General features: G+C 33.0%; 5 protein-coding genes across 10 annotated transcripts; 4 read left to right on the forward strand and 1 right to left on the reverse strand.

Moving 5' to 3' along the window:
* Positions 1 to 8,395: 8,395 nt before the first annotated feature.
* Positions 8,396 to 12,232, forward strand: LOC106435735 (probable serine/threonine-protein kinase At1g54610). Of its 6 annotated transcripts, none has more exons than XM_013876663.3 (8): positions 8,396 to 8,655; positions 8,988 to 9,055; positions 9,147 to 9,604; positions 9,983 to 10,267; positions 10,341 to 10,895; positions 11,388 to 11,488; positions 11,572 to 11,695; positions 11,760 to 12,232. In XM_013876663.3, exons 3-8 carry the CDS (start codon positions 9,221 to 9,223, stop codon positions 12,051 to 12,053), a joined length of 1,743 nt encoding a protein of 580 aa, XP_013732117.2. In that variant the 5' UTR covers positions 8,396 to 8,655; positions 8,988 to 9,055; positions 9,147 to 9,220; the 3' UTR covers positions 12,054 to 12,232. The 6 variants fall into 6 exon arrangements, with proteins under 6 accessions (XP_013732117.2, XP_013732116.2, XP_048619641.1 ...); XM_013876662.3 differs by having other exon boundaries at positions 8,472 to 8,655; positions 8,938 to 9,055; XM_048763684.1 differs by having other exon boundaries at positions 8,472 to 8,655; positions 8,938 to 9,055; positions 9,183 to 9,604.
* A 576-nt stretch (positions 12,233 to 12,808) lies between these two features.
* On the forward strand, positions 12,809 to 13,957 carry LOC106436010 (acyl carrier protein, chloroplastic-like). Its single transcript, XM_013876962.3, has 4 exons — positions 12,809 to 12,956; positions 13,236 to 13,343; positions 13,421 to 13,543; positions 13,625 to 13,957. Exons 1-4 carry the CDS (start codon positions 12,909 to 12,911, stop codon positions 13,748 to 13,750), a joined length of 405 nt encoding a protein of 134 aa, XP_013732416.2. The 5' UTR covers positions 12,809 to 12,908; the 3' UTR covers positions 13,751 to 13,957.
* Positions 13,958 to 14,456: 499 nt separating this feature from the next.
* Positions 14,457 to 14,846, forward strand: LOC125579676. The gene has a single exon (XM_048743570.1). It carries the CDS (start codon positions 14,457 to 14,459, stop codon positions 14,844 to 14,846), a length of 390 nt encoding a protein of 129 aa, XP_048599527.1.
* A 227-nt stretch (positions 14,847 to 15,073) lies between these two features.
* Positions 15,074 to 16,716, forward strand: LOC106435743 (phosphoglycerate mutase-like protein AT74). Its single transcript, XM_013876667.3, has 2 exons — positions 15,074 to 15,620; positions 16,008 to 16,716. Exons 1-2 carry the CDS (start codon positions 15,173 to 15,175, stop codon positions 16,484 to 16,486), a joined length of 927 nt encoding a protein of 308 aa, XP_013732121.2. The 5' UTR covers positions 15,074 to 15,172; the 3' UTR covers positions 16,487 to 16,716.
* LOC125590327 (GDSL esterase/lipase At3g05180-like) lies at positions 16,663 to 19,048 on the reverse strand. Its single transcript, XM_048763799.1, has 2 exons — positions 17,900 to 19,048; positions 16,663 to 16,898 (listed from the first exon to the last, which is right to left on the reverse strand). Exons 1-2 carry the CDS (start codon positions 18,099 to 18,101, stop codon positions 16,663 to 16,665), a joined length of 438 nt encoding a protein of 145 aa, XP_048619756.1. The 5' UTR covers positions 18,102 to 19,048.
* Positions 19,049 to 26,206: the final 7,158 nt, after the last annotated feature.

The following is a 26,206-nucleotide window of genomic DNA, read 5'->3' on the forward strand; positions in this document are numbered from 1 at the left end:
TAGTGTTGTTTTAAAATTTCTACCATATTCTACATATGTATTAATGTATGCTAAACACTTTTTCATGGTAAATGAGCATCGTTCAATTGTTTTTATCAAATAATTTAATAAAACTTCATAATACCCCCTAAATCGATGGAATAACCACTATAAAATTATTATTTTCATGATAAACGGAGACGACAAAGGCTCCAAACCTCTTTGAACATCATCATATGTTAGTGCAGGATGCCACTAGGCATTAACACAATATTTTCATATTTTTTGAAATTTTCTCAAAATCTATGTGCTAACCCCTACGAAAATATTGAGTTTTTGGTAAATACTTTATATACTGAATCCAATAATCTTTAGTGTAATTTTAAAATTTTTAACCATATTCAAAATTTGTATTAATCTATGATAAATTATTTTTCATGGTAAATGAGCATCGTTTAATTGTTTTTATCAATTAATTTAGTAAAATATCATAATACTCCCTAAATCGATGAAATAACCACTATAAAATAACTATTCTCTTTAAAAACGGAGACGACAAAGGCTCCAAACCTCTTTGAACATCATAATATGTTAGTGCAGGATGCAACTAGGCATTAACACAATATTTTCATATTTTTTGAAATTTTCTCAAAATCTATGTGCTAACCCCTACGAAAATATTGAGTTTTTGGTAAATACTTTATATACTGAATCCAATAATCTTTAGTGTAGTTTTAAAAAATTTAACCATATTCAACATTTGTATTAATGTATGATAAACTATTTTTCATGGTAAATGAGCATCGTTTAATTGTTTTTATCAATTAATTTAATAAAACTTCATAATACTCCCTAAATCGATGGAATAACCACTATAAATTTATTATTTTCTTGATAAACAGAGAGGACAAAGGCTCCAAACCTCTTTGAACATCATCATATGTTAGTGCAGGATGCAACTAGGCATTAAAACAATATTGTCATATTTTTTGAAATTTTCTCAAAATCTATGGGCTAACCCCTACGAAAATATTGAGATTTTGGTAAATACTTTATATACTGAAGCCTATAATCTTTAGTGTTGTTTAAAAATTTCTACCATATTCTACATTTGTGTTAATGTATGCTAAACTCTTTTTCATGGTAAATGAGCATCTTTCAATTGTTTTTATCAAATAATTTAATAAAACTTCATAATACTCCCTAAATCGATGGAATAACCACTATAAAGTTATTATTTTCATGATAAACGGAGACGACAAAAGCTCCAAAGCTCTTTGAACATCATCATATGTTAGTGCAGGATCCAACTAGGCATTAAAAAAATATTGTCATATTTTTTGAAATTTTCTCAAAATCTATGGGCTAACCCCTACAAAAATATTGAGTTTTTGGTAAATACTTTATATACTGAAGCCTGTGATCTTTAGTGTTGTTTTAAAATTTCTAACCATATTCTACATTGGTATTCATGTATTTTAAGCTCTTTTTCATGGTATATCGGAATCGTTATAATTTGTTTATCAATTAATTTAGTAAAACTTCATAATACTTCCTAAATCGATGAAATAACTACTTTTTGAATAACGGAGACAACAAAGGCTCCAAACCTCTTTGAACATCATCTTATGTTAGTGCAGGATGCAACTATGCATTAAAAAAATATTGTCATATTTTTTGAAATTTTCTCAAAATCCATGTGTCCCTTCGAAAATATTGAGTTTTTGGTAAATACTTTATATACCGAAGCCTATGATCTTTAGTGTTGTTTTAAAATTTCTAACCACATTCTACATTGGTATTAATGTATTTTAAGCTCTTTTTCATGGTATATGAGAATCGTTATAATTTGTTTATCAATTAATTTTGTAAAACTTCATAATACTTCCTAAATCGATGAAATAACTATTTCTTGAATAACGGAGACAACAAAGGATCCAAACCTCTTTTAACATCATCATATGTTAGTGCAGGATGCAACTATGCATTAAAACAATATTGCCATATCTTTTGAAATTTTCTCAAAATCCATGTGTTAACCCCCTTCGAAAAGATTGAGTTTTTGGTAAATACTTTATATACTGAAGCCAATAATCTTTAGTGTTGTTTTAAAATTTCTAACAATATTCTACATTTGTATTAATGTATTTTAAGGTCATTTTCAAGGTATATGAGAATCTTTATAATTTGTTTATCAATTAATTTAGTAAAACTTCATAATATTCCCTAAATCAATGAAATAACTACTATAAAATAATTATTTTCTTGAAAAACGGAGACAACAAAGGCTCCAAACCTCTTTGAACATCATTATATGTTGGTGCAGGATTCAACTATGCATTAAAACAATTATGTCATATTTTTAGAAATTTTCTCAAAATCCATGTGTTAACCCCTTCGAAAATATTGAGTTTTTGGTAAATACTTTATATACAGAAGTCTATGATCTTTAGTGTTGTTTTAAAATTTCTAACCACATTCTACATTGGTCTTAATGTATTTTAAGCTCTTTTTCATGGTATATGGGAATCTTTATAATTTGTTTATCAATTAATTTTGTAAAACTTCATAATACTTCCTAAATCGATGAAATAACTATTTCTTGAATAACGGAGACAACAAAGGCTCCAAAACTCTTTGAACATCATCATATATTAGTGCAGGATGCAACTATGCATTAAAACAATATTGTCATATTTTTTGAAATTTTCTCAAAATCCATGTGTTAACAACCCCTTCGAAAATATTGAGTTTTTGGTAAATACTTTATATACTGAAGCCAATAATCTTTAGGGTTATCTTAAAATTTCTAACCATATTCTACATTTGTATTAATGTATTTTAAGCTCATTTTCATGGTATATGAGAATCGTTATAATTTGTTTATCAATTAATTTAGTAAAACTTCATAATACTCCCTAAATCAATGAAATAACTAATATAAAATAATTATTTTCTTGAAAAACGGAGACAACAAAGGCTCCAAACCTCTTTGAACATCATCATATGTTGGTGCAGTATGCAACTATGCATTAAAACAATATTGTCATATTTTTTGAAATTTTCTCAAAATCCATGTGTTTAACCCCTTCGAAAATATTGAGTTTTTGGTAAATACTTTATATACTGAAGCCTATGATCTTTAGTGTTGTTTTAAAATTTCTAACCACATTCTACATTGATATTAATGTATTTTAAGCTCTTTTTCATGGTATATGGGAATCGTTATAATTTGTTTATCAATTAATTTAGTAAAACTTCATAATACTTCCTAAATCGATGAAATAACAATTTTTTGAATAACGGAGACAACAAAGGCTCCAAACCTCTTTGAACATCATCTTATGTTAGTGCAGGATGCAACTATGCATTAAAAAAATATTGTCATATTTTTTGAAATTTTCTCAAAATCCATGTGTTAACCCCTTCGAAAATATTGAGTTTTTGGTAAATACTTTATATACCGAAGCCTATGATCTTTAGTGTTGTTTTAAAATTTCTAACCACATTCTACATTGGTATTAATGTATTTTAAGCTCTTTTTCATGGTATATGAGAATCGTTATAATTTGTTAATCAATTAATTTTGTAAAACTTCATAATACTTCCTAAATCGATGAAATAACTATTTCTTGAATAACGGAGACAACAAAGGATCCAAACCTCTTTGAACATCATCATATGTTAGTGCAGGATGCAACTATGCATTAAAACAATATTTTCATATTTTTTGAAATTTTCTCAAAATCCATGTGTTAACCCCTTCGAAAAGATTGAGTTTTTGGTAAATACTTTATATACTGAAGCCAATAATCTTTAGTGTTGTTTTAAAATTTCTAACAATATTCTACATTTGTATTAATGTATTTTAAGGTCATTTTCAAGGTATATGAGAATCGTTATAATTTGTTTATCAATTAATTTAGTAAAACTTCATAATATTCCCTAAATCAATGAAATAACTACTATAAAATAATTATTTTCTTGAAAAACGGAGACAACAAAGGCTCCAAACCTCTTTGAACATCATCATATGTTGGTGCAGGATTCAACTATGCATTAAAACAATTATGTCATATTTTTAGAAATTTTCTCAAAATCCATGTGTTAACCCCTTCGAAAATATTGAGTTTTTGGTAAATACTTTATATACTGAAGTCTATGATCTTTAGTGTTGTTTTAAAATTTCTAACCACATTCTACATTGGTCTTAATGTATTTTAAGCTCTTTTTCATGGTATATGGGAATCTTTATAATTTGTTTATCAATTAATTTTGTAAAACTTCATAATACTTCCTAAATCGATAAAATAACTATTTCTTGAATAACGGAGACAACAAAGGCTCCAAACCTCTTTGAACATCATCATATATTAGTGCAGGATGCAACTATGCATTAAAACAATATTGTCATATTTTTTGAAATTTTCTCAAAATCCATGTGTTAACAACCCCTTCGAAAATATTGAGTTTTTGGTAAATACTTTATATACTGATGCCAATAATCTTTAGGGTTGTCTTAAAATTTCTAACCATATTCTACATTTGTATTAATGTATTTTAAGCTCATTTTCATGGTATATGAGAATCGTTATAATTTGTTTATCAATTAATTTAGTAAAACTTCATAATACTCCCTAGATCAATGAAATAACTACTATAAAATAATTATTTTCTTGAAAAACGGAGACAACAAAGGCTCCAAACCTCTTTGAACATCATCATATGTTGGTGCAGGATGCAACTATGCATTAAAACAATATTGTCATATTTTTTGAAATTTTCTCAAAATCCCTGTGTTAACCCCTTCGAAATATTGCGTTTTTGGTAAATACTTTATATACTGAAGCCTATGATCTTTAGTGTTGTTTTAAAATTTCTAACCACATTCTACATTGGTATTAATGTATTTTAAGCTCTTTTTGATGGTATGTAGGAATCGTTATAATTTGTTTATCAATTAATTTAGTAAAACTTCATAATACTTCCTAAATCGATGAAATAACTATTTTCTTGAATAACGGAGACAACAAAGGCTCCAAACCTCTTTGAACATCATCATATATTAGTGCAGGATGCAACTATGTATTAAAACAATATTGTCATATTTTTTGAAATTTTCTGAAAATCCATGTGTTTACCCCTTCGAAAATATTGAGTTTTTGGTAAATACTTTATATACTGAAGCCTATGATCTTTAGTGTTGTTTTAAAATTTCTAACCACATTCGACATTCGTATTAATGTATTTTAAGCTCATTTTAATGGTATATGAGAATCGTTATAATTTGTTTATCAATTAATTTAGTAAAACTTCATAATACTCCCTAAATCAATGAAATAACTACTATAAAATAATTATTTTCTTGAAAAAAGGAGACAACAAAGGCTCCAAACCTCTTTGAACATCATCATATGTTGGTGCAGGATGCGACTATGCATTAAAACAATATTGTCATATTTTTTGAAATTTTCTCAAAATCCATGTGTCCCTTCGAAAATATTGAGTTTTTGGTAAATACTTTATATACTGAATCCTATGATCTTTAGTGTTGTTTTAAAATTTCTAACTACATTCTACATTGGTATTGGTATATGGGAATCGTTATAATTTGTGTATCAATTAATTTAGTAAAACTTCATAATACTTCCTAGATCGATGAAATAACTATTTCTTGAATAACGGAGACAAAAAAGGCTCCAAACCTCTTTGAACATTATTATATGTTAGTGCAGGATGCAACTATGCATTAAAACAATATTGTCATAATTTTTGAAATTTTCTCAAAATCCATGTGTTAACCCTTCGAAAATATTGAGTTTATGGTAAATACTTTATATACTGAAGCCAATAATCTTTAGTGTTGTTTTAAAATTTCTAACCATATTCTACATTTGTATTAATGTATTTTAAGCTCATTTTCATGGTATATGAGAATCGTTATAATTTGTTTATCAATTAATTTAGTAAAACTTCATAATACTCCCTAAATCAATGAAATAACTGCTATAAAATAATTATTTTCTTGAAAAACGGAGACAACAAAGGCTCCATGTTGAATCTTGTGATGTTGTACATTTGCTCATCTTAACCGCCCCCCCCCCCCCCCCCCCCCCTCGTCCTTTTCAAAAAAAAAATTAGCATGACACCATTGTATACTATACTCCTGACTTTTATTTAAATTAATAATAAATGGTTATTACATCTAATAATTTTAGAGAAAATTACTAGAATGTTATTGAAAAGTTGGTTTATGACTAGAGTGTTATACATCTTTTTAAATTATTAAAATATTTGTATACCTCTAGTAAATGACAATAACGGTCTTTGGTTAGTTTATTTTAAAACAATAAATCCACGTCATTAATTAATTATCCACATCAGCCCGTCGATGTTCATTAACTCAGCCGTGGAAACATAACTCAGCTGTGTCTTAACTACAACTCAGCCAAATATTCCAGAAATCAAACCGTCGATGTATAAGTCAGTCGTAACTTGTGTACATAAGTCAACCGTTATCCCATAAATCAGCCAGATTTCTGTAAATCAGCTGTAACTAACGGCTCATTTATGTTCTTAAGTCAGATGTTTTCTCTTAAGTCAGCCGCTTAATTCAGCCGCTTAATTCAGCCGCAACGTAGCAATAACTCAACTATAACGACGTATATAACGCTTTACAGCTGACTTAATAAAAACACAGAACCGAATTCCTACGTGGCGCCAAATTTTTGATTATGTGGCATTAAAAGGTAATGACATTCTTGTAAATACATTTTTCTCGTAACGGAAAAAAGGCACACTTGATATAAAAAATGGCAGTAATTAAAAAAAGATTTGTATGATTCTAGTCAATTGTCCTAAAATATGTAATGTTTGAGTAAACTTCCCATAATTTTATAGTCATTTTTTTTTTTTGATCTCTGTCTTAAACTTTAATCTTAATAACTTTAAAAACCAATAGTAACTAAGTTTGAAGGCATTCAACCAATAGAAAATTAGTAACAACTTTGAGAAGATATATATATAAATATATAATAATTTAAAAGATTTATATAATGGACAATTCTCTAAGAAAAATATACAAGGGCTTAAAATAGTTTGAAGTTATAGTCATCTCCTTGTCAACTCAATCATGATGTTTTTTTATGTAATGTGCACGTTGCAGCATTGTGCTGGCATAAATTGCTTGGATGTCTTGAACTCGTCTGTTTCTAGTGATAAGAGCTATCTCTAATCCCTAAACCCCCCCCCCCCCCCCCCCCTCGTCCTTGTTGATTGGTCAGGTTAATGATGCTGTTTAGGCAATACTCTTGTTTCTTGTCCTTCAGATAATCAAGCAATGAACCAATCACTTAAAAAATATGTAGTATAACTGGTGAAATATAGTACTCCATTTATTTCATAATATATGATGTTTTGGCTTAATGCACAGAAATTAAGAAAATTATATTTTTCTAAATAATATTTTTAAAGATCTAATTTTAAAAATTTTTAACCAATTATAAAAAGACCGTAAAATTTTATTGGCTGAACACTTTCTAATAAAGTTTAAGTTAACTTTAAAATCTCAAAACATCATATATTTTGAAATAAAACATCATATAATTTTTTTTAAACGGAGTGAGTATAATAGTGAGGAAAAAACAAAGCACTAGGGAAGCTACTCTATTCACACAACAAAGTGAAAGAAAGACCAGAATGGGCCAAGCTAAATCATTCTCTTGGGCCCATAAGGTGGAAAAGCCCTTTTTATAAACGCAGCCATCTGTGATTCTTTGATTTGCTTTTCAAACCTTCTTAAAAACCTTACTGACTGTTTCTTAAAACACAAGTTGATGTTACGAATCATAAAAATGTATTGTGACTATTGTCTAGAAGATAACAAAAATATTGTAAGTTAGCATCGTTGGAATGAATAAATACATAAAGTATACGAAGCTTTCATTTAATTAAATCAGAGAAAACCAAAAATGGTTTGGACAGGAGCAATCACAAGTTTCTGAGCTTTTGTTCCTTGTTTGGTTTACAAAAGAGTCTTGATAAAGGAACTTCTTTGATTGGAGAGATGAAGTAAACTCTCATTATACATATCATAATTATTCTTCTTTTATAATTCCCATTTTAACTTTATTAAAATCATGGTATTATTTTAGTGATTCATTCCAACATATTAGGTGGATGTCTACCAAATATTGTTTTCTTATGTTTAAACTAATATTGTTTGACCAACTATACTATAGCTCAAGCTATTCTTTTCATATATTTGACCATTGTCACTGAAAAAAACATCCACTTCTGTAGCACCATTAGATCCTACATTAAAAATGAGACTGTGAATGGAATGTTTTAAAAGAAAAACACACTTTAATTCAACCAAAACTTTATGGTCTACAAATTAAAAAGAAGGAGAGAACAGAGGACCAGTAAAATATTAAATAGTGGTCACTCTAAGGTTGGTGGGGGCTGAAGAGTAGTAACTTTGAGCCTTTTGACCTGTTGCGTCCAAAAACAATTACACGTATTAAAACACAGACAACAGATCTTTCGTCTGTTTCTCTTTATTCCTTTTTCTTGTCTGATTCAAACGCCAAACAAGAAAAACAAAACATTAGTTTTGGAGTAACTAAAAAAAAGCAGTTCAACCAATCCCTTGTTCTTCAGATTCTTACTCAGAAGGTTGGTTCTCTTTCCTTTTTTTTCTTATTAATGCTCTTCCACTCTAGTGTAATTGGTGGTATGTATCACCTTGCCTTTTGTCTCCATAGCCTTAATTGATTTATCTTTCCTTTTTTTTTTGTGCTTTAAAGGTTTGATTTTTTAAATCTTCTGAGCGTCACATATCCCTTTTCTCTTTGTGAAAATTTTGAAAAATCTCTCATTGATCCATCTGTTTGTTGTCCTCTTTCTGTTGAGTGTTGAGTCAGCTTTCTATCTCTCTAAACAAGTTTTTTTTTTCAGATCTTTTGACTTGTCTCCACAACCTTACATCATCCTGTCTGAAAAACTAGGTTCTTGTCTGTTCAAGTTTCAGATTTGACCATCTGGGTCTCCAATTTCACTCCTCCTCGATCATAAAGTAAGTAACTTTCTCCAAATTTTGAAATCTGATTCTCGATATGAAACACTTGCTGGGATTTGAATTGTCCAATTATGTGTGTGTGTTTCAGTTAAAAGTTTGATTCAAAAGAGATCTCTTTTTTTAGAAACCATGTTGAGCAAATGAAGGTTAGTTTGATGAGAGATGGGTTGTGTATTGGGTCGACCCGGATCGCCAGGATCAGTTAGCTCGAGGATCGAGTCTAATCGTAAGGAAGTAAACAATGTCTCCGTGACTAAAACCGAAACCACCACACAGACTACTAGTGTTGTTGTTGCTGCCGCCTCTGCTTCTACTAGTGAGGAGGTTGTGAAGAATCACAAGGAAGAGAATGGCACCAGAGAGAGGAAACCTAGAGGCGAAAGAAGAAGGTCTAGTAAGCCTGACCCGAGACGTAGCAACCCACCAAAGAACTTGCTCGGTGAGCAAGTTGCTGCCGGATGGCCACCGTGGCTGTCTGAAGTCTGCGGTGAAGCTCTAAACGGATGGCTTCCAAGAAAAGCTGATTCCTTTGAGAAGATTGAGAAGGTAAAGATAAAAAAAAAACTCTGTTTTTGTGCTCTGTTCTTTGGGTTGTTAAAGTCTGTTGCTTTGTGTGTAGAACAGAACAACTCTGTTTTTGTGTTCTGTTCTTTGGCATGATATTGGGTTATTAAAGTCTGTTTGCTTTGTGTGTAGAACAGAACAACTCTGTTTTGTGTTCTGTTCTTTGTTTGGCATGATATTGGGTTACAAAAGTCTGTTTGCTTTGTGTGGAGAACAGAAAAACTCTGTTTATGTGTTCTGTTCTTTGGCATGATGTTGTGTAATTAAAGTCTGTTGCTTTGTGTGTGTAGATAAAAACTCTGTTTTTGTGCTCTGTTCTCTGCCATTGGGTAGTTAAAGTCTGTTGCTTTATGTGTGTAGATTGGATCAGGAACGTATAGTAACGTGTACAAGGCGAGAGATTCATTAACAGGAAGTATAGTAGCATTAAAGAAAGTGAGATGCGATGTTCTGGAACGTGAGAGTTTGAGATTCATGGCTAGAGAGATTCTGATCTTGAGAAGATTAGATCATCCCAATGTCATTAAACTAGAAGGTTTGGTTACTTCAAGGATGTCGAATAGTTTATACTTGGTGTTCCGTTACATGCATCATGATCTAGCTGGTCTAGCTGCAAGCCCGGACATAACATTCACCGAGCAACAGGTCAGAAACTCATAGTTTGTAATAGCATAATTATCCGTAACACGTGTTGGTAATAATAGCTACGTTTTTTCAGGTTAAATGCTACATGAAGCAACTCCTCTCGGGGCTCGAACACTGCCACAACAGAGGAGTTCTCCACCGTGACATTAAAGGATCAAACCTTCTTATAGACGATGGAGGAGTTCTTAGGATAGGCGACTTCGGTCTGGCGACGTTTTACGACGCCACTAAAAGGCAAAGGATGACGAACCGGGTTGTTACTTTATGGTACAGAGCACCTGAGCTTCTTCACGGTGTCGAAGAGTATAACGTAGGTATTGATCTGTGGAGCGCAGGCTGCATTTTAGCCGAGTTGTTATCAGGTAGACCGATCATGCCTGGTCGCAACGAGGTGGAGCAGTTGCATAGGATATATAAGCTGTGCGGATCGCCTTCTGAAGAGTATTGGAGGAAGATTAGGCTTCCTTCTCATCAGAGGCATGCTCATCACAAGCCTTTGCCTCAGTTCAAAAGAAAAGTGAGAGAGGTTTTCAAAGATTTCTCTCCTCAGGCGCTTTCTTTGCTTGATACGCTTCTTGCTATTGATCCTTCTGAGCGTCAGACAGCTTCAGATGCGTTGATGAGTGATGTAAGTTTCTTTACAGTGATAAGTTTGAGCCTTTTGAGTAGCCCTGCGGATTCGGTTAGTTCGGGTTGGGAAATTTTGGTTTCGGGTAGTTCAGTTCAGCCACAATCCGACCGAAATAAACCGAAAAAATTGGTTTTAGTTTTCGGTTAGTTTTGGTTTTTAATTTTATTTCCGCAAATAGCCGTTTCTTTTGTCTCTGTTAGAATTTAGTATAATTTTATTTAAAATTAGGATATTTATTTTCGTCATTTCAGTTAGTTTGGTTATTCGATTATTTTCGGTTATTTATTTATTTATTTTTAAATTGAAAACCGAACCGAAAACCTAATTATTTTTCAAAACTCCACTGCACTAAACCGAACTCAAAACCGTAACCAAACCAAAAACCAAAAATTTTGGTTCGGTTTGGACAAAATCCGCAGGCCTACTTTGAGTCTTTAGGCGTGATCATGGTTCAAACTTCTATGGCTGATTTGTTTTTTTGCTGTACAGTTCTTCATGACAAAGCCATTTCCATGTGAACCTTCTGATCTACCTAAGTATCCTCCAAGTAAAGAGATTGATGCCAGGAAACGAGATGAAGAGTTTAGGAGGTAAAGTTTTTTGAGTTTTCTTTGTCCTCTTGTGACTATGTTTGGTTTCTGTTTGCCTAAGAGATGCATTCATGTGTCTGCAGACAAAGGGAAGCACGTAAGGTTCAAGGAGAGAGCAGAAGAAGAATCAGACTACCTCGAGAACGAGCTCATCCAAGAGCAATGGCTGCTCCTGAAGCCAATGCCGAGAATCAATCCAACATTGATGTAAGAAACGAAACAATATTATCTTACTTCTCAGTTCATGTCTGAATCTTTTTATTTGAAACAGAGGATGCGTATGATCACGCATGCGAATGCTAAGAGCAAGAGCGAGAAGTTTCCTCCACCGCATCAAGACGGGGCGCTTGGTTTTCAAGTGGGATCTTCACGGAGACTGGATCCATCAGAGATACCTTTTAGCTCAAACTCGTTCACTGCTTCTTACTCCAAAGAGCCGCTTCAGACTTGGTCAGGCCCTTTGGCTCCCATTGGAGCGTCCGACTCAAGTTCACAGAGGAGAAAGGATGTTAACAAGGAGAGAAGAATGGCTGCTAAGCTTAAAGGGAAAAGAATCGTTGTTTAATGAGATTTATTATTATTATTATTATTCCTTTTTGATAGTTACTTTGGGGGAAAAAAAGTGCTGTTTTTTTTGGTTGGGTTATATGTTTTATTATTTGTGATATTGTACAAGAGCATTGACAATAACATTCGTAATGAGGCTACCTTACATTATATGTAAAGTTTTTTAGTTTTTGCTTCCTTGGAGATGTCACTCATGGAGAACTTGCAGTCAATGTATGGTGATGAAGAAGAAGCTTCTTACAGTTTAGTAGACGTGTAGGATTTTATTAGTATTCGTTGTAAGGAAACAACACTCTTTGTGTATGCTTTTACTTTTGGCTCATGGGGTTTGTTGTGTTAGCTAGGAACTTGACTTGTGTCTTTCTATTTATAGGATCTGATTGGTTAGTTATGGGGTACTGTTTGGTTAAACTTTAGCCAATGGAAAAGGCTGTAGTAATAAATATACGAGAATGAAGGGTAGTTGTGACAAGAAGTACATACTGTATCTAACTATTGAGTGGCCACTGTGGTCCACCATAGCTTTGAATTCGTTTGGTAAAATGGTAAAGACCGGTTTGACAGGTCCACTTCAATTCAATTAAAAACCGGTTTGGCAGGTACACTGTTATTAAACTTCGATAACCGTGTAAAGTCACTGAATTACTTTTGGCACGACGATATGTTACATTCGCACGTGCATGAGTATCTATGGATCATCGAATATTTGCATGGTAACGAGGCCCATGTTTTCTTCTTCGCAAGCGACGTCGTTTCGAGTGCACCAAGCTTATAAATGTAACTAGCTACATTGGGACATCACGCTCTTTGTACACTCCGCCATCTCTCTCCATCTCTCTCGTGAGTAACGACAATGGCGACCACTTTCAGCGCTTCAGTCTCCATGCAAGCTACCTCTCTGGTAATAATCTTCTTCTTTTCAAGATTGGCACTTTATTTTCCAGATCGTTCGCTAACCGTTACGATGTTACATCATTAGCCGTCTGTCACAGTTTAAAATTTTGGACGCACGGTAATGATATGATCATTTCAATTTCATTTACATTCTAATGCATGCGTTTCAGAAACCGTTTTGTGTGATTTAAGGCTGTGATTGTTGGATATGGTTGTGAAAGTTACATAACAATAGTCATGAGTTGGTGGTTTGAATGAAAACGCTTCTTGTATTGATGAACAACAGGCAACAACAACGAGGATTAGTTTCCAAAAGCCAGTTTTGGTTTCAAACCATGGAAGGACTAATCTCTCCTTCAACCTAAGCCGCACTCGCCTTTCAATCTCTTGCGCGGTATGTTCTGTTTTTCTTTGTACACAACTGAACATTTTCTCGTGTTTGTTGACATCTTAGTACTTTTGTCTTTATAGGCCAAACAAGAGACAGTAGAGAAAGTATCTGAGATAGTCAAGAAGCAACTATCACTCAAAGACGATCAACAAGTCGTTGCAGAAACCAAATTTGTCGATCTTGGAGCAGATTCTCTGGACACGGTACGTAATTCATCAACCAAACCATTCTCTTTGTGAATAAGAACTTGTAGAGTTTGTATTAACTAAGTGTTTTGCATGCAGGTTGAGATAGTGATGGGTTTAGAGGAAGAGTTTGGTATCCAAATGGCAGAAGAGAAAGCTCAAAAGATTGCAACAGTTGAACAAGCTGCTGAACTCATTGAAGAGCTCATGCAAGCCAAGAAGTAACTTCAAGTTTAGTTTACCCCTCAAAATAAAAACAGAGCAGGGCTTTGATGAGTTTGTTGTTTTCATTATGTTTTTTAATGTGTCAAGTGAGTCTGTCCTTGTCCTAATGGTTTAGTAGTAGTATCTGTATCCACGAGTTTCTATCTGTCTCCTCTGAATCTCTTGGTGCCCGAAAAAATTTCAGAATGAATTATCATTTTCAAGTAAGCGAGAAATATGTTTGTATCATAATGTACAAGGAGTTTTGGTACTATTAAGTATTAACACATACAAAGAGATGTGCCCTAAAAGGAAGTTACAATAGCTTGATCCATAAGCAATCCTATTCACCATGTAACTGGAATGGCTTCTTCTATCTCAGCCTCAGCAAACTTTCTCCAAACTCCAAAGGCATGCTAACTAACTACACTCTACACATACAAACCAAATAGATTGAGTCGTTAGTTTATAAGGTTGAGGTTACATTATTAGTACAGCCCTATAAATTAAGATAAAGCCCAACGAGATTTCAAAAACTTACTAATGGACTGACACTTTTTCATCTCTTAACTAATTTTTTGGGCTCGTTATAGACCCAAAAAGCTTTTATTGAGCTACACAAATCATGAAACTAGCTTGAGATAACCGAATCAATTTCGGTTTTACCAAATACTAAAATATCCAAAATATCAACTGACTTTATTAATTATTTCTTTTATAAAGAGAGATGGTGTGGGACGAAAGATCCACTGATAGGATGATGGGTGCAATGTCTATTCGCAGGAGCATATCACCTTTACATGCAGAATGTGAAGCTTTGATATGGGCGATGGAGTGCATGAAGACCCTACATATTTCAGAGGTGGTGTTTGCGACAGACTGCTCACAGTTGGTGAAGATGGTGTCTACTCCAACAGAATGGCCGGCGTTCACTACTCACATGGAGGAGTTTCTACGATGTAAGGAATATTTTCCCACTTTCACAATTCAGCATATTCCAAGGGCGCAAAATACAATGGCGGATAAGCTAGCACGAGGTGCTAGGACTCAGCCTTCAGCTATGGTTTATGTTGACTCTGTTCCTCCGAGATGGTTCTCGGCTCAGGAATTTACTTAGCATAGTTGTGTTTTTTGTTGAAAAAAAAAAAAAAAAAGAGAGATGGTGTGGGACATTTCCAGATTGATCCTTTTATCTCACGTTTAAAAATTCAAAACATAATGATCACTTTTCTCAACTGCAACGGACAACAAGGCGTGGATAAATATCCTTTATTAGCTTAACAAACAATTAGTTGTTAACATTCCGACAAAAAATACATAACGTATGTCTGAATATACGCTTCATCTATGCTTATGACATAACAACAATAACATTAATTGTCTGAACCAATAAATCAAATACTCAGATTCCGGAAAAAATCCCTAGATAATTGTTCATCCTCCATGAGTTCAGATAACAAACTACTTCCGAAGCGAATCATCCTCGTACGCCACGGCGAATCCGAAGGAAACCTCGACACATCGGCATACACCACGACCCCTGATCACAAGATCCAGCTAACCGAATCCGGTTTGCTTCAGGCGCAAGAAGCAGGCGCACGTCTCCGCGCCTTGCTCTCCTCCAATCCTTCTTCGCCGGAGTGGCGCGTCTGCTTCTACGTCTCCCCTTACGATCGGACGCGTTCTACGCTCCGTGAGATCGGACGGTCCTTCTCGCGCCGCCGCGTGATCGGCGTTCGAGAAGAATGTCGGATCAGGGAGCAGGATTTTGGGAATTTTCAGGTTAAAGAGAGGATGAGAGCGACCAAGAAGGTTAGAGAGAGGTTTGGTCGGTTCTTTTATCGGTTCCCGGAGGGTGAATCCGCCGCCGACGTTTTTGATCGCGTCTCCAGTATGTTTCCACTTCCCTGCTTGTTCCAAATAATCAAGTGTTCGAAAAAAAATCGTTAGGCGGTAATTAGGCGCTTTATAGAAGATTAATGGTTATACTAGCAAACGCCTAGACTGATTTAAAAGAAAAATGATTTTTAAAAAAGGTTTAAGAAAAATCATTTTTAGAACACTAATCTACACTGTTGATTGTGTAGATGCATATGCTTTGAGGAATTTGCTATTAACTGTTAGGACAATGATTAGTTATTACATAAAACATTTGCTGTTGTTTTGTTTTTTCTTTAGTTTGTGTTCTTTCATCGATCTCTCTCTCTCTCTGTGAATGAACAGTAAGTGTTTCAAGAACTAATGATTTTGGTCTCTTATGTGTTTCCCCTCTTTATAGGTTTTCTTGAGTCTCTATGGAGAGATATTGACATGAACAGACTTCACATGAACCCGACTCATGAGCTAAACTTTGTGATCGTCTCGCACGGGTTAACATCGCGTGTGTTTCTGATGAAATGGTTCAAGTGGACCGTGGAACAGTTTGAGGCATTAAACAATCCCGGGAACAGCGAGATCAGAGTTATGGAGTTAGGACAAGGCGGTGACTACAGCTTGGCAATTCATCACACTGAGGAAGAGTTAGAGAGATGGGGTTTGTCACCGGAGATGATTGCAGATCAGAAATGGCGGGTTAACGCGCATAAAGGCGAATGGAAAGAAGATTGTAAGTGGTATTTTGGTGATTTCTTTGATCATATGGCTGATTCAGATCATGAATCCGAGGCTGATGGCACTGAAGAAGTCGTTACAAATTTAAATCTACTAACGAACTCAGAAGATAACAATGAGGAGTTATGCAATGGACAATGCAGCTGATAGTTAGTGGGTAAGTGTTGTACAAACTTGTGTGTGGTCTATAAGATAACGTTACAAGAGAACTTTTATTGAATCAGAGCATTTATCGTTGTGAAAGGAAAGTTATTAGAGAATGCTCTGTTTTAACTTTTATCACACATGAAAAAACAACAAAAGACCCACTAGAGGTTCTGATTTCAAGACGACACCGTCTGGGAATATGTACCGGACAGAATTTTCTGTGAAACAAACCGGTTTGCAACTTCGGTATAGTGAATTCCATCCCAGTTAACATATTTGGAACTATCATTACATGAGTTGGATGTTACTGTCGTACCGTTTGATGTCCCTGTTGAACCGCAGTTAATCTGATCGTTGTAGTTCAGTGGCGGTCCTCCGGTTCCACAACATACCATTATGGACTGATCAAAACCTGTTACCAATACCCAAAAATAGTTTTCATTTACAAACTACAAGTAATGTTAGGTATATACATAGACTGGGCCGGCCCGGAGGGCAAGCCACCCAAGCCGTAGATTAGGGCATCCAAACTAATAGGGCATATTTTTAAAAAAAATATTCGTATTATTACCTTATAAACAAATAAATTTTTGTAATTTTTTTTGTTAAAATATTATTTATAAGGCATTTTTATAAAAAAATTGTTGAACTTTTCAACTATATTTACAAATTTGTTATATATTAAATACATCAGTAAATTTCTATTTTAGATGATAATTCAAACTCTAATTAAAATTAGCAACAAAACAGATTTTTTTTTCAATTTATTCTTTTGCATCGTTTTGCATAATTTTTATTTTATTCTAATTTTTCTTTTTGTCCTCTTTTCTCTTAACTCTTAATATAAAGTTTAGTTTTAATGTTTCAGTTTTTTCAACTAATCCTTTACGTAGTAAGAAGATATGTTTGTTAGTTCATAGTTTTCGAAATGTGATAAAAGCTTGATAGCTTCACTTTATTACGATAATATTTTTGGATTGTGTTTACTGATTTCTATGATAGACATATAATGGATGGTTGAAAAAAATGACGGTAGAAATCTAGTGGATAATTTTGCATAAAAATGAAAAACAAAATTATTTTTTACAAATAAATATTTTTATCACAGTTTTATTTCCTAAACAAACTATAGACTTTCATTTCTATTTAATAAAAATTAAAGTTGTTTTATACTGTTTTAAGATTTTGATAAAATATTTACAAAGGCATAATTTTAAATTTTGATTGGGGCAGTGGAAAATGTTAGTCCGGCACTGTACATAGTCGATTCTTAGCATAAGTGAAACATTGGTCTAACCCTATATTTTTAAGAGTTAATATACATTATCAGTTTATTTTAAATTTTTTTATTAAATTGTTTGGTTCCCAGAATTTTGGGACATACCAGCCTTATGTTCAGTTTAGAATACGTACCATATTTGGAATGATTCTGGATGAGGTCGGATTTGATCGAGAAGATATCGACGTACGTGAAATTAGCATCACGATATTGTTGAGTAAAATTTCTGACAAGACCCTGAAGCTGTAAATTGAAGAGCTTAGCAGCTTCGTTATGGCCAATGACACAACCAAACTCATCAACTTTTGATTTCTCTTTCCCAAATATTGACACCATCTGAGCTAAACACCCAATTGGTCCTGTGTTGTGTATCCAAAAGTTTCTCGCACCCCCTTCCCAATAGAGTCTCTAGAAAAGAAATAAAAATTATTAGAGAAGAACAACTTTTTTACAACAATGATAATAAAGACTCATCATGTAAATACTGACATTTATTCCATCTTGAAATGTTTTTATGATTGTAGGAATGACAGCAGCAGCTTGATCTACTGTCTTGCCGTAAATTGCACCGGCTATATCATTTTGTCCGATATCAAACATGTACAATCCATTTTTGAAATGATCTTCCGACGGTAAGTTTTCGAGAGTTTTATCTGAAAAAAAAATATGTTGGTACAGCTGAATAAACATATGTCTATATGAACCAGACAAGTTTATATAATGTTGAGGATTATTATTATAGTTACCTTGTTGTATTAATTGAAGAACTTTAAATTTGAAGGTGACGAATTGAGAGACTTGAACAGCAAAACTAAAAGGGCTAAATGATGCAGCATTTGCCTTCTGAATCGTTGATCCACCAGCAGCAAAATTGCAGCCTCTCAGGTAGCTTTGTGTGCTAACTGAATCCAAATAAGGTCTCAAGTAGGGTCGACCGATTGCTTCCACTACATAAGAGTCACATCATAAAGCACGTTTTTTAATTAGAAACTTCTCATAAGTCATTACTTTCATAACAACAAAAACCTCTTAGCTTTGATCTTATAAACAAGAGTAAGTTATGTCTTTAGTCTTTAAATTTATAGTTTACTAGGGTAAACCCGCCCTACGGGCGGGCGAGCGAGTGAAAAACAAATAATACAAATTTATTTTAAATGTTTTTCGGTCAATTTATTTTAAAAGTTTAATTTACTTTTAACTAAAAATAGTATTAAAGTTCATATATTTTACAACAATTTTAACTGTTCATATTAGAAATTATACTTGTCTATTTATTATAAAATTGTAAAAAAAAAAATTTTTTATTTTTTATACATTTTAAAAAACTAATGATTTCACGATATAAAAAAAATAAATTATTCATTATAACTAACAATATCTTAAGATAGTTAAATAGAAAAATATGAAACTATCGTTACTCTTTATACATATACATCTTTATTAGAATATTATATGTATTATCATATATTAAAACAAAGTTAACCATGTTATTTAAAATAAATATTACTGGCTAGCTTATAATATATAATCCTTACAATATTTTATTATATATTTACTATATTGATTGTGTTTTGTTATTGAATACATTTATTTCTTTTCTTTATTATAGATTCATATATATTAATCTTATACACATATTTAAATTAATATAATTTAGTGTAAGATTCTTATTTGAAATATTAGGAATAGAAATTTATTAAATCTACTATTCGTTTAGATTTTTGATGAAAAAGCGGTTTTTAATTTATTAAAATATCCGTTTAAGTATTTAATAAAAAAAGACATATAATTAGTTTCTAAAGATAATTTTTGAAATCAAATAATGTTTTAAATAGTTATAAAGCTTATGTAAGGAAAATTGTATTTAAAGTGCTGAAAATAGATAAAGTTTCTGAAATATAGGAAAAGAGTGTTTACAAATGTGTAATAAATTTGGAGTTTGTTGAGCAAAGAATGTTTACAAATGTGTATAAATAAGATGTATTTTGACTACGATTCTTGCGTTGCTTTCCAAAGACTCGTTTTAATTTACCAAAATGCTACGATACAACAACGTCTTGGTTCCAATTTGTATTGAGAATTCGTCAACTATTTATATTCAGTGAACACAAAAATGATTTCTTTGGTCCAGTCTCTGACTCTGTTTATGTAATGAGGATCTTAATTATTTAGTTATTAGTAACATTTTGGAGAATGAGATGTGAATATGTAAGGGGGAAAACGGCTGATTATTTGCCAAACTCGTGTATTTGAGATCAGCAACTTTTTAAAACTCGATGTATATCCTTGCAGAGTCCGGAGTGATGGGTGGTTACGTATCTTGTTGGGTTAACCTGATACGACTGTTGGAGGAAGAAACATTGTTTTAGGTTTTAAAAATGTTGGCTTTTATTGTGTTACTAATTGACCAAAATAGCTTTTAAAAACAATATGATTGGAATATGTTTAAGGTAGACATTATTTTTCGAATAATTTGAAAATGTAGCAGCTAATAGATACCAAAAGCATGCGAGTAAATAGCAGTATCATAAAGCCTTCTTGACTGTATGCTCCGTTGTTGGCACTGGTCCTTCTTCAACAGTGCATCTGCCTAAAGCAACCTGAACATGTGCGGTGATGGTCTCTAGGAAGAAACACATCTGCCTCCCGCCTCCGGACATATCACTGCAAGGGTTGTTGCAATTGAAATCTATAGTAGTGTATGGTGTAATTGTCATAACAAAATGACTCAATTCTTAAGAATCATGTCCACTTTTTTGTTTCCATTCAACAACAAAGATAAATAGAATCATAATATTATTCTTTTAATATCTATTATATATTTCTTACCCAAGATAAATTCAAAGTGTTACAAAGAAACTTGAAATTTTACTTAGTGTTAGACTCTACGTGTAGTTGAACGAACCTAAAAACTCGTTCGTTATTATTTTCCAAACATCATCTCAACTGATCATCATAATGAGAATCTCAATGTTACACAAACACATAATCAGACATCTACTTTGTGTATAGAACACAATTTATTATATAGGCGGTGTGTATGTGTACTTGTGTTATTAAATGTAGTGGAGTGCTTCTTTCTTCAATACACACTCCTACGAACAGGAAAAGAAAGAGTGTGTATGTGTACTTGTGTTATCCGAATCACTTCCATATCTCATTGTCCATATGCCACAATGGTAAATTGCAGCATTCTAACCTTCAAATACCACAATGGATCCTCCTAAGTATATCACTGCTTAAGCTACTTCATGTGCACTCACCACCATGCCGTTGAGGATCCACATTCTTCTGCAAAGTGAAAATCCAGATTTAAGTTTTATTCATGGCTTTCCTGGTTGGTAAGTACATCAACAAATTAAAATTAACAGATAAACATGGATGATTAAAATAGTGTATGTATTCTGCTGCATCTTAGCTAAAGAGACACTCGACAGTAGGTAATGTACATGAAAGTCTGAGCCATTTACCTTCTTTTGTGGATCTTTCTCAAGGTTTGATTGAAAAATTGTCCATGTGATGTCATAAACATGTTTAAAACCAAACATGAACCACAGCCGCCAGATTACAATAACCAAAAGAAAATAAAGCTTTCCATCAGCGAATGCAAGTACAGTGTTTGTGTTTATGAAATGAAAATCTTGTACCTTAACTGTTAAATCTTTCTTCAGCTCTATCGTTTCAGTAACATGCCTTACAAAGAACCCCACTAACAACAGAGAGAGCAACTTCATTCGCCCCTTGATCGATCGTACACCTCCTTCTTACAACTTGCAAGGCCAAACCACTGTATCTAAAGGCATACAAAAGCTCAGCACAATAAAATCAAGGATTACATTTGAAAGCTGGAAAAATAAGCAAGTATTACCAAATGCAGATGCAGTGGGTATATTGGATGGTCAAAAACAGAACGATAGCTCATGTAGATGACTGTTTCATCATTGATACACTTCCAATATACCACGTCATCCTTACTCTTTCTGTCACACTTAATAGATGCAGACGAACCTTGCATTTGATCCTTTCCTGTAGCCATCTTTATCCCTCACCTTCCGTTAATTACCTGATCTTAACCCCGAAGAAATCATGACGAAAACGAAAAGCGAATCAGTGAATCATATGCTTAGCTCTATAAATGATCGAGAAGATTGAAATGATAAATTTCAAGGCATGAGACTGACCTTTTTGTAATATGGATTCAGGAGAACAAAAGGCAGAGTTAAATAAGAGACCTGAGAATCCAGCAGGAGCATATCAACTCCCATGAGCTCTCCACCACGGCGGACATTCCTGGCCTCCCAGAAACGGAGCAACCGGAATTGAACAGTGGAGGAGGATCGGCCCGTCTGCAGATCGGAGAGGAAGACCAAAACGTTAGCCATAGCTCACATATTTAGTTTACTGGTTAGTTTAGGACGAATGAGCGAATGATTCTTACTTTTTTATAGTTGAACTTAAACCGCCTTTCAGAATAAGACCCCGCATTGAATATGGATAGTGGGTGATAGATTAATTGAGGGTTTTAAGAGAATTTGGTAACTGGTATCGTTTCGTATGAGGAAGAAGATGAAAGATCGATTGAGAAACTCTCATCGCCATGAGCTCAGGAGAGGTGAAGAAGAACACAGGGTCTAACCCTTAAGGAAAACGCGGTGTTTCATGCTGGCTGAGATGATAAACGGACTGGTCTGTAAGAAGTTCACACGAAGCCCAGCCCAAACGGATTGCACACATCTATTAATGAAACGCAGCGGATTGGTTATCATGACATGTGTCGCATCCAGAAGAAGCGATTTGATGACGTGTCTCTCTAAGGAGAGAGACAAACCCTTCTTTATAGTATTAGATAAGAAGAAGAAAAAACTGGTTTTTCTTTGTACCACTGGTTCTTCAACTAGACCAGTCTTTCCAAATTTATTAATATAAAGTATTTTCTTTTGGCATAATAAGTATTTTTTGCACAACATTAATATAAAGTATAAACTAGGAAATAACTGTCGTCCAAAAAAAGGAAATAACAAAAAAATCATCATTTCATAAAAACTACTGACAATAACAATTAACAAGGGTATTTATTTTCTATTGAGCAAAACGACTTATCCTAGACCTAGAGAAAAAAAATGTTTCAAATGACATACGCAATATAAATGTAATAACTGATTTAAGAACACTAAATCTACTCTTATTTTTCCTTTAGGCGAAGGTGTTTGGGGTCTTACGGTTCATATGAATTTAATAACTACACTGTGAATAACGTGAGCGTGAAAGCCGCATTAGAAAAGATCAAATAATTTCGTCTTGCAAAAATTAATTTTACCACAAAGAATATATTGCGGAGTCTAGAAAGTCATGTTTTTAGTGGACTAGTTTGGTATGGTGCATGCAACACGTTTAGCCAGAAAACATGCAGGAAATTAATCTACCACAAAGAAAATATTGCGGAGTCTAGAAAGTCATGTTTTCGGTGGACTATTTTGGTGTGGTGCATAATCATAACAACACCACACCAAAACTGTCGAGGTACATAATTATACGTTAAAAAGTTGTTTGTACAAAAAAGTAAATAAAGGAAAAGGTTAGGATTTAGGAATGAAGAATTACTTAGAAAATCGACGATGAGACGTCCATCACAGAATCTTCCAGTAGATGGAGGTTTAAAGACGAAGGATTGTCCATTGGGAGGTGGGAGACGGAAACCAAGACCAGAGGTGAGTTCTCCGGTGTCAGAGTTAGAGTCTCCGAAGTTGAAAACTGCCGCAAAATTAGGAGAAATTGGAAAAGAACCGGCCAGAAGAGGCTGAGTATGAGAGATGGCTACAAATGATAACAATATGAGAAGAGAGTGAAAAACGGTTTCCATTGCTTAGTATATTTTTCCTTTTCTTGGTCAAATGCTTAGTATACTTTCATCTTCTCATTATTGCTTATATTTATATATGCAAATACAAATATATACATATGCATTTGTATGTATACATAAGAAATGTGTATGTGTGTACAATGTATAGTTTAATGAAAATAGAATGGAGTTTTTTTTTTAAATATGGAAATAAAGAATATGATCGTGTTCCTCCCGTAACACTTTTTTATTTTATCTTTTTGGGGTTTTACGGAATTCACATCCATATCGTTGTGTCATTGTGTTAATCATCGATATAATTCTGTCATTTTGTCAATCATCGATATAATTGTGTATCAAAGACCATGTTTTCGGTAGGTGAAGATTGAAGAGTCGAACAAAAGTCAGAAAACGAGGCTTCATTTTTGTTAAAAGTTGTTACTTAACGACCTATTATTTCTTTTATAAATAGATAATAGTGTTACTCAAAAATAATTTCAGACAAGTTTCATATAGCTATATGTACTTTGGCTTCAAAATATAGATTATTTTCATATTTCTATCTATCAGTGTAATTTTATCTTTTTGAATATTGTGTAATGTAACCAATTATAATTTGTTGGGTTTTTATAATTGGTCAAATTAGATTTCGTTTATATCCTAAAAGATTAATAATTATTTTTTTGTCAAAGATTAATAATTATGTTAATCTACATGCTTTTAGGTAAAACAATATATATTATTAAACATAAGAAACAAAAAAAATGATGAACATACTAAATATAATAAGTATAATTAGGTTTGAATGTGGATGAAGAGTGTTGTCAAATTTCTCTATAGCGGGTTCAAAGATGTAAGAAAAGTTGGTCAGATTTCGTGAACCACCAATTGTGTGTACTCTATCGTTCTTATAAAACTGATTTATCGTAAATTTGATGTGAGATTACTGTGCATGTGACTATTAAACTCACCATGTGAATACTGACCTTTATTCCATCTTGAAATTTATCTGGATTTTAGGAATGATACCAAAAGCTAGATCTAGTGTCTTGTTGAAAAATGCACCGGCAAGTTCATTTTGTCCGACATCAAACATAAACAATCCATTTTTTTAAAAAAAATATTCCGTTGGTAAGTATCGCTTCATCTGAAAAAACAGTTAAAAACATTGGTACGTTACTATACGATTCAAACAACTTTATGTAACGTTGATGAATCAGTTGAACAACATTGGATCGAAGGTGATGAATTGAGAGACTTGAACACCAAAAACAAAAAGGCTAATGGGTGCAGCATTTTCTTTCTGAATCGTTGATCCAGCCGCTGCAGAATTGCAGCCTCTCAGGTAACTTTGTTTCCTTACCGAATCCAAATAAGGCCGGGTTGACCAACTGCTTCCCCTACATAAAAGGGCCCAATTTTAAGCACAACAAAATCTCTCATCTTTGATCTTATAAACTGAAGTTAGTTATGACTTTACAGAGTCATTAAGTTTAATACTTCATTGACCTAGTTAATCATATGGTCGTCAAGGAAAAAAAAAATTATATCTAGCTTTTCGTAACACTACTTGATATTCATATTCAGGTTGTATAATGTAATTCACATTTATTTATCATTATTTGCACAATTTTCTGTATAATTTTCATATTTTCGTATAATTTAATATTAATAATTGTGATAAAGGATTTTTCAGTTTTGTCTTAGATCTCTAGAGGTAAGCACGACACTGGTACTGTGTATAGTTTAACGAAACTAGAACAGAGTTTGCTTGGAAATATGGAAAGAAACAATATGATTGTGTTCCTCTCGTGACACTCTCTTGTTTTATTTTTTGACTTATTGTTGGGTTCACCCCCTAGGGTGAACCTTTGGGTTCACCAACCAATAGAAAATTGTCATTTTAGATCTAGTATTTTTTAATTAAGGAAACAAAATAACTTGCCAAATTATATTATGCTTTTAAAATAAAAAATAAAAGATTAAATAAATAAAAATAACAATAGTTCTAAAAAAATATTATTTTAAAAAAGTATTTGTTTTTAAGATTTAGAGTTTAGTGTTTAAGATTTATAATTTAGAATTTATCCAAATGTTTAGTGTTTTTCCAAGGGTTTAGGGTTTACTTAAGGTTTAGGGTTTACTCAAGGGTTTAAGGTTTTCCCAAGGGTTTAGGGTTTGGGATTAGAGTTTAGGGTTTAGTGTTTTGTTGACAACATGTTTAGTGTTTTTCCAAGGGTTTAAAGTTTACCCAAGGATTTAGGGTTTACCCAAGGGTTTAGGGTTTAGGATTTGAGTTTAGGGTTTAGTATTAGAGTTTAGGGTTTAGTGTTTCGTTGACAACATTTTTTTTTTGAATTCGTTTTTTTATATATTATTTTAATTTATTTTTAAATTTTATTTTGAAAAAATAATATAATTTGCCAAGTTATTTGATAATTTTCTATTGGTTGGTGAACCTAAAGGTTCACCCTAGGGAGTGAACCCAAGAATAACTCTTATTTTTTGGCTAGACTTAGAGATGACTTGGTCGATATTACAAGATATTTAATTGACTGAAAATAATATGAAGGGTTGGAACTGTTTCAATACTACTAGATAT

This window comes from Brassica napus, chromosome A1 (assembly GCF_020379485.1).
Source record: "Brassica napus cultivar Da-Ae chromosome A1, Da-Ae, whole genome shotgun sequence".
Taxonomy (NCBI): domain Eukaryota; kingdom Viridiplantae; phylum Streptophyta; class Magnoliopsida; order Brassicales; family Brassicaceae; genus Brassica; species Brassica napus.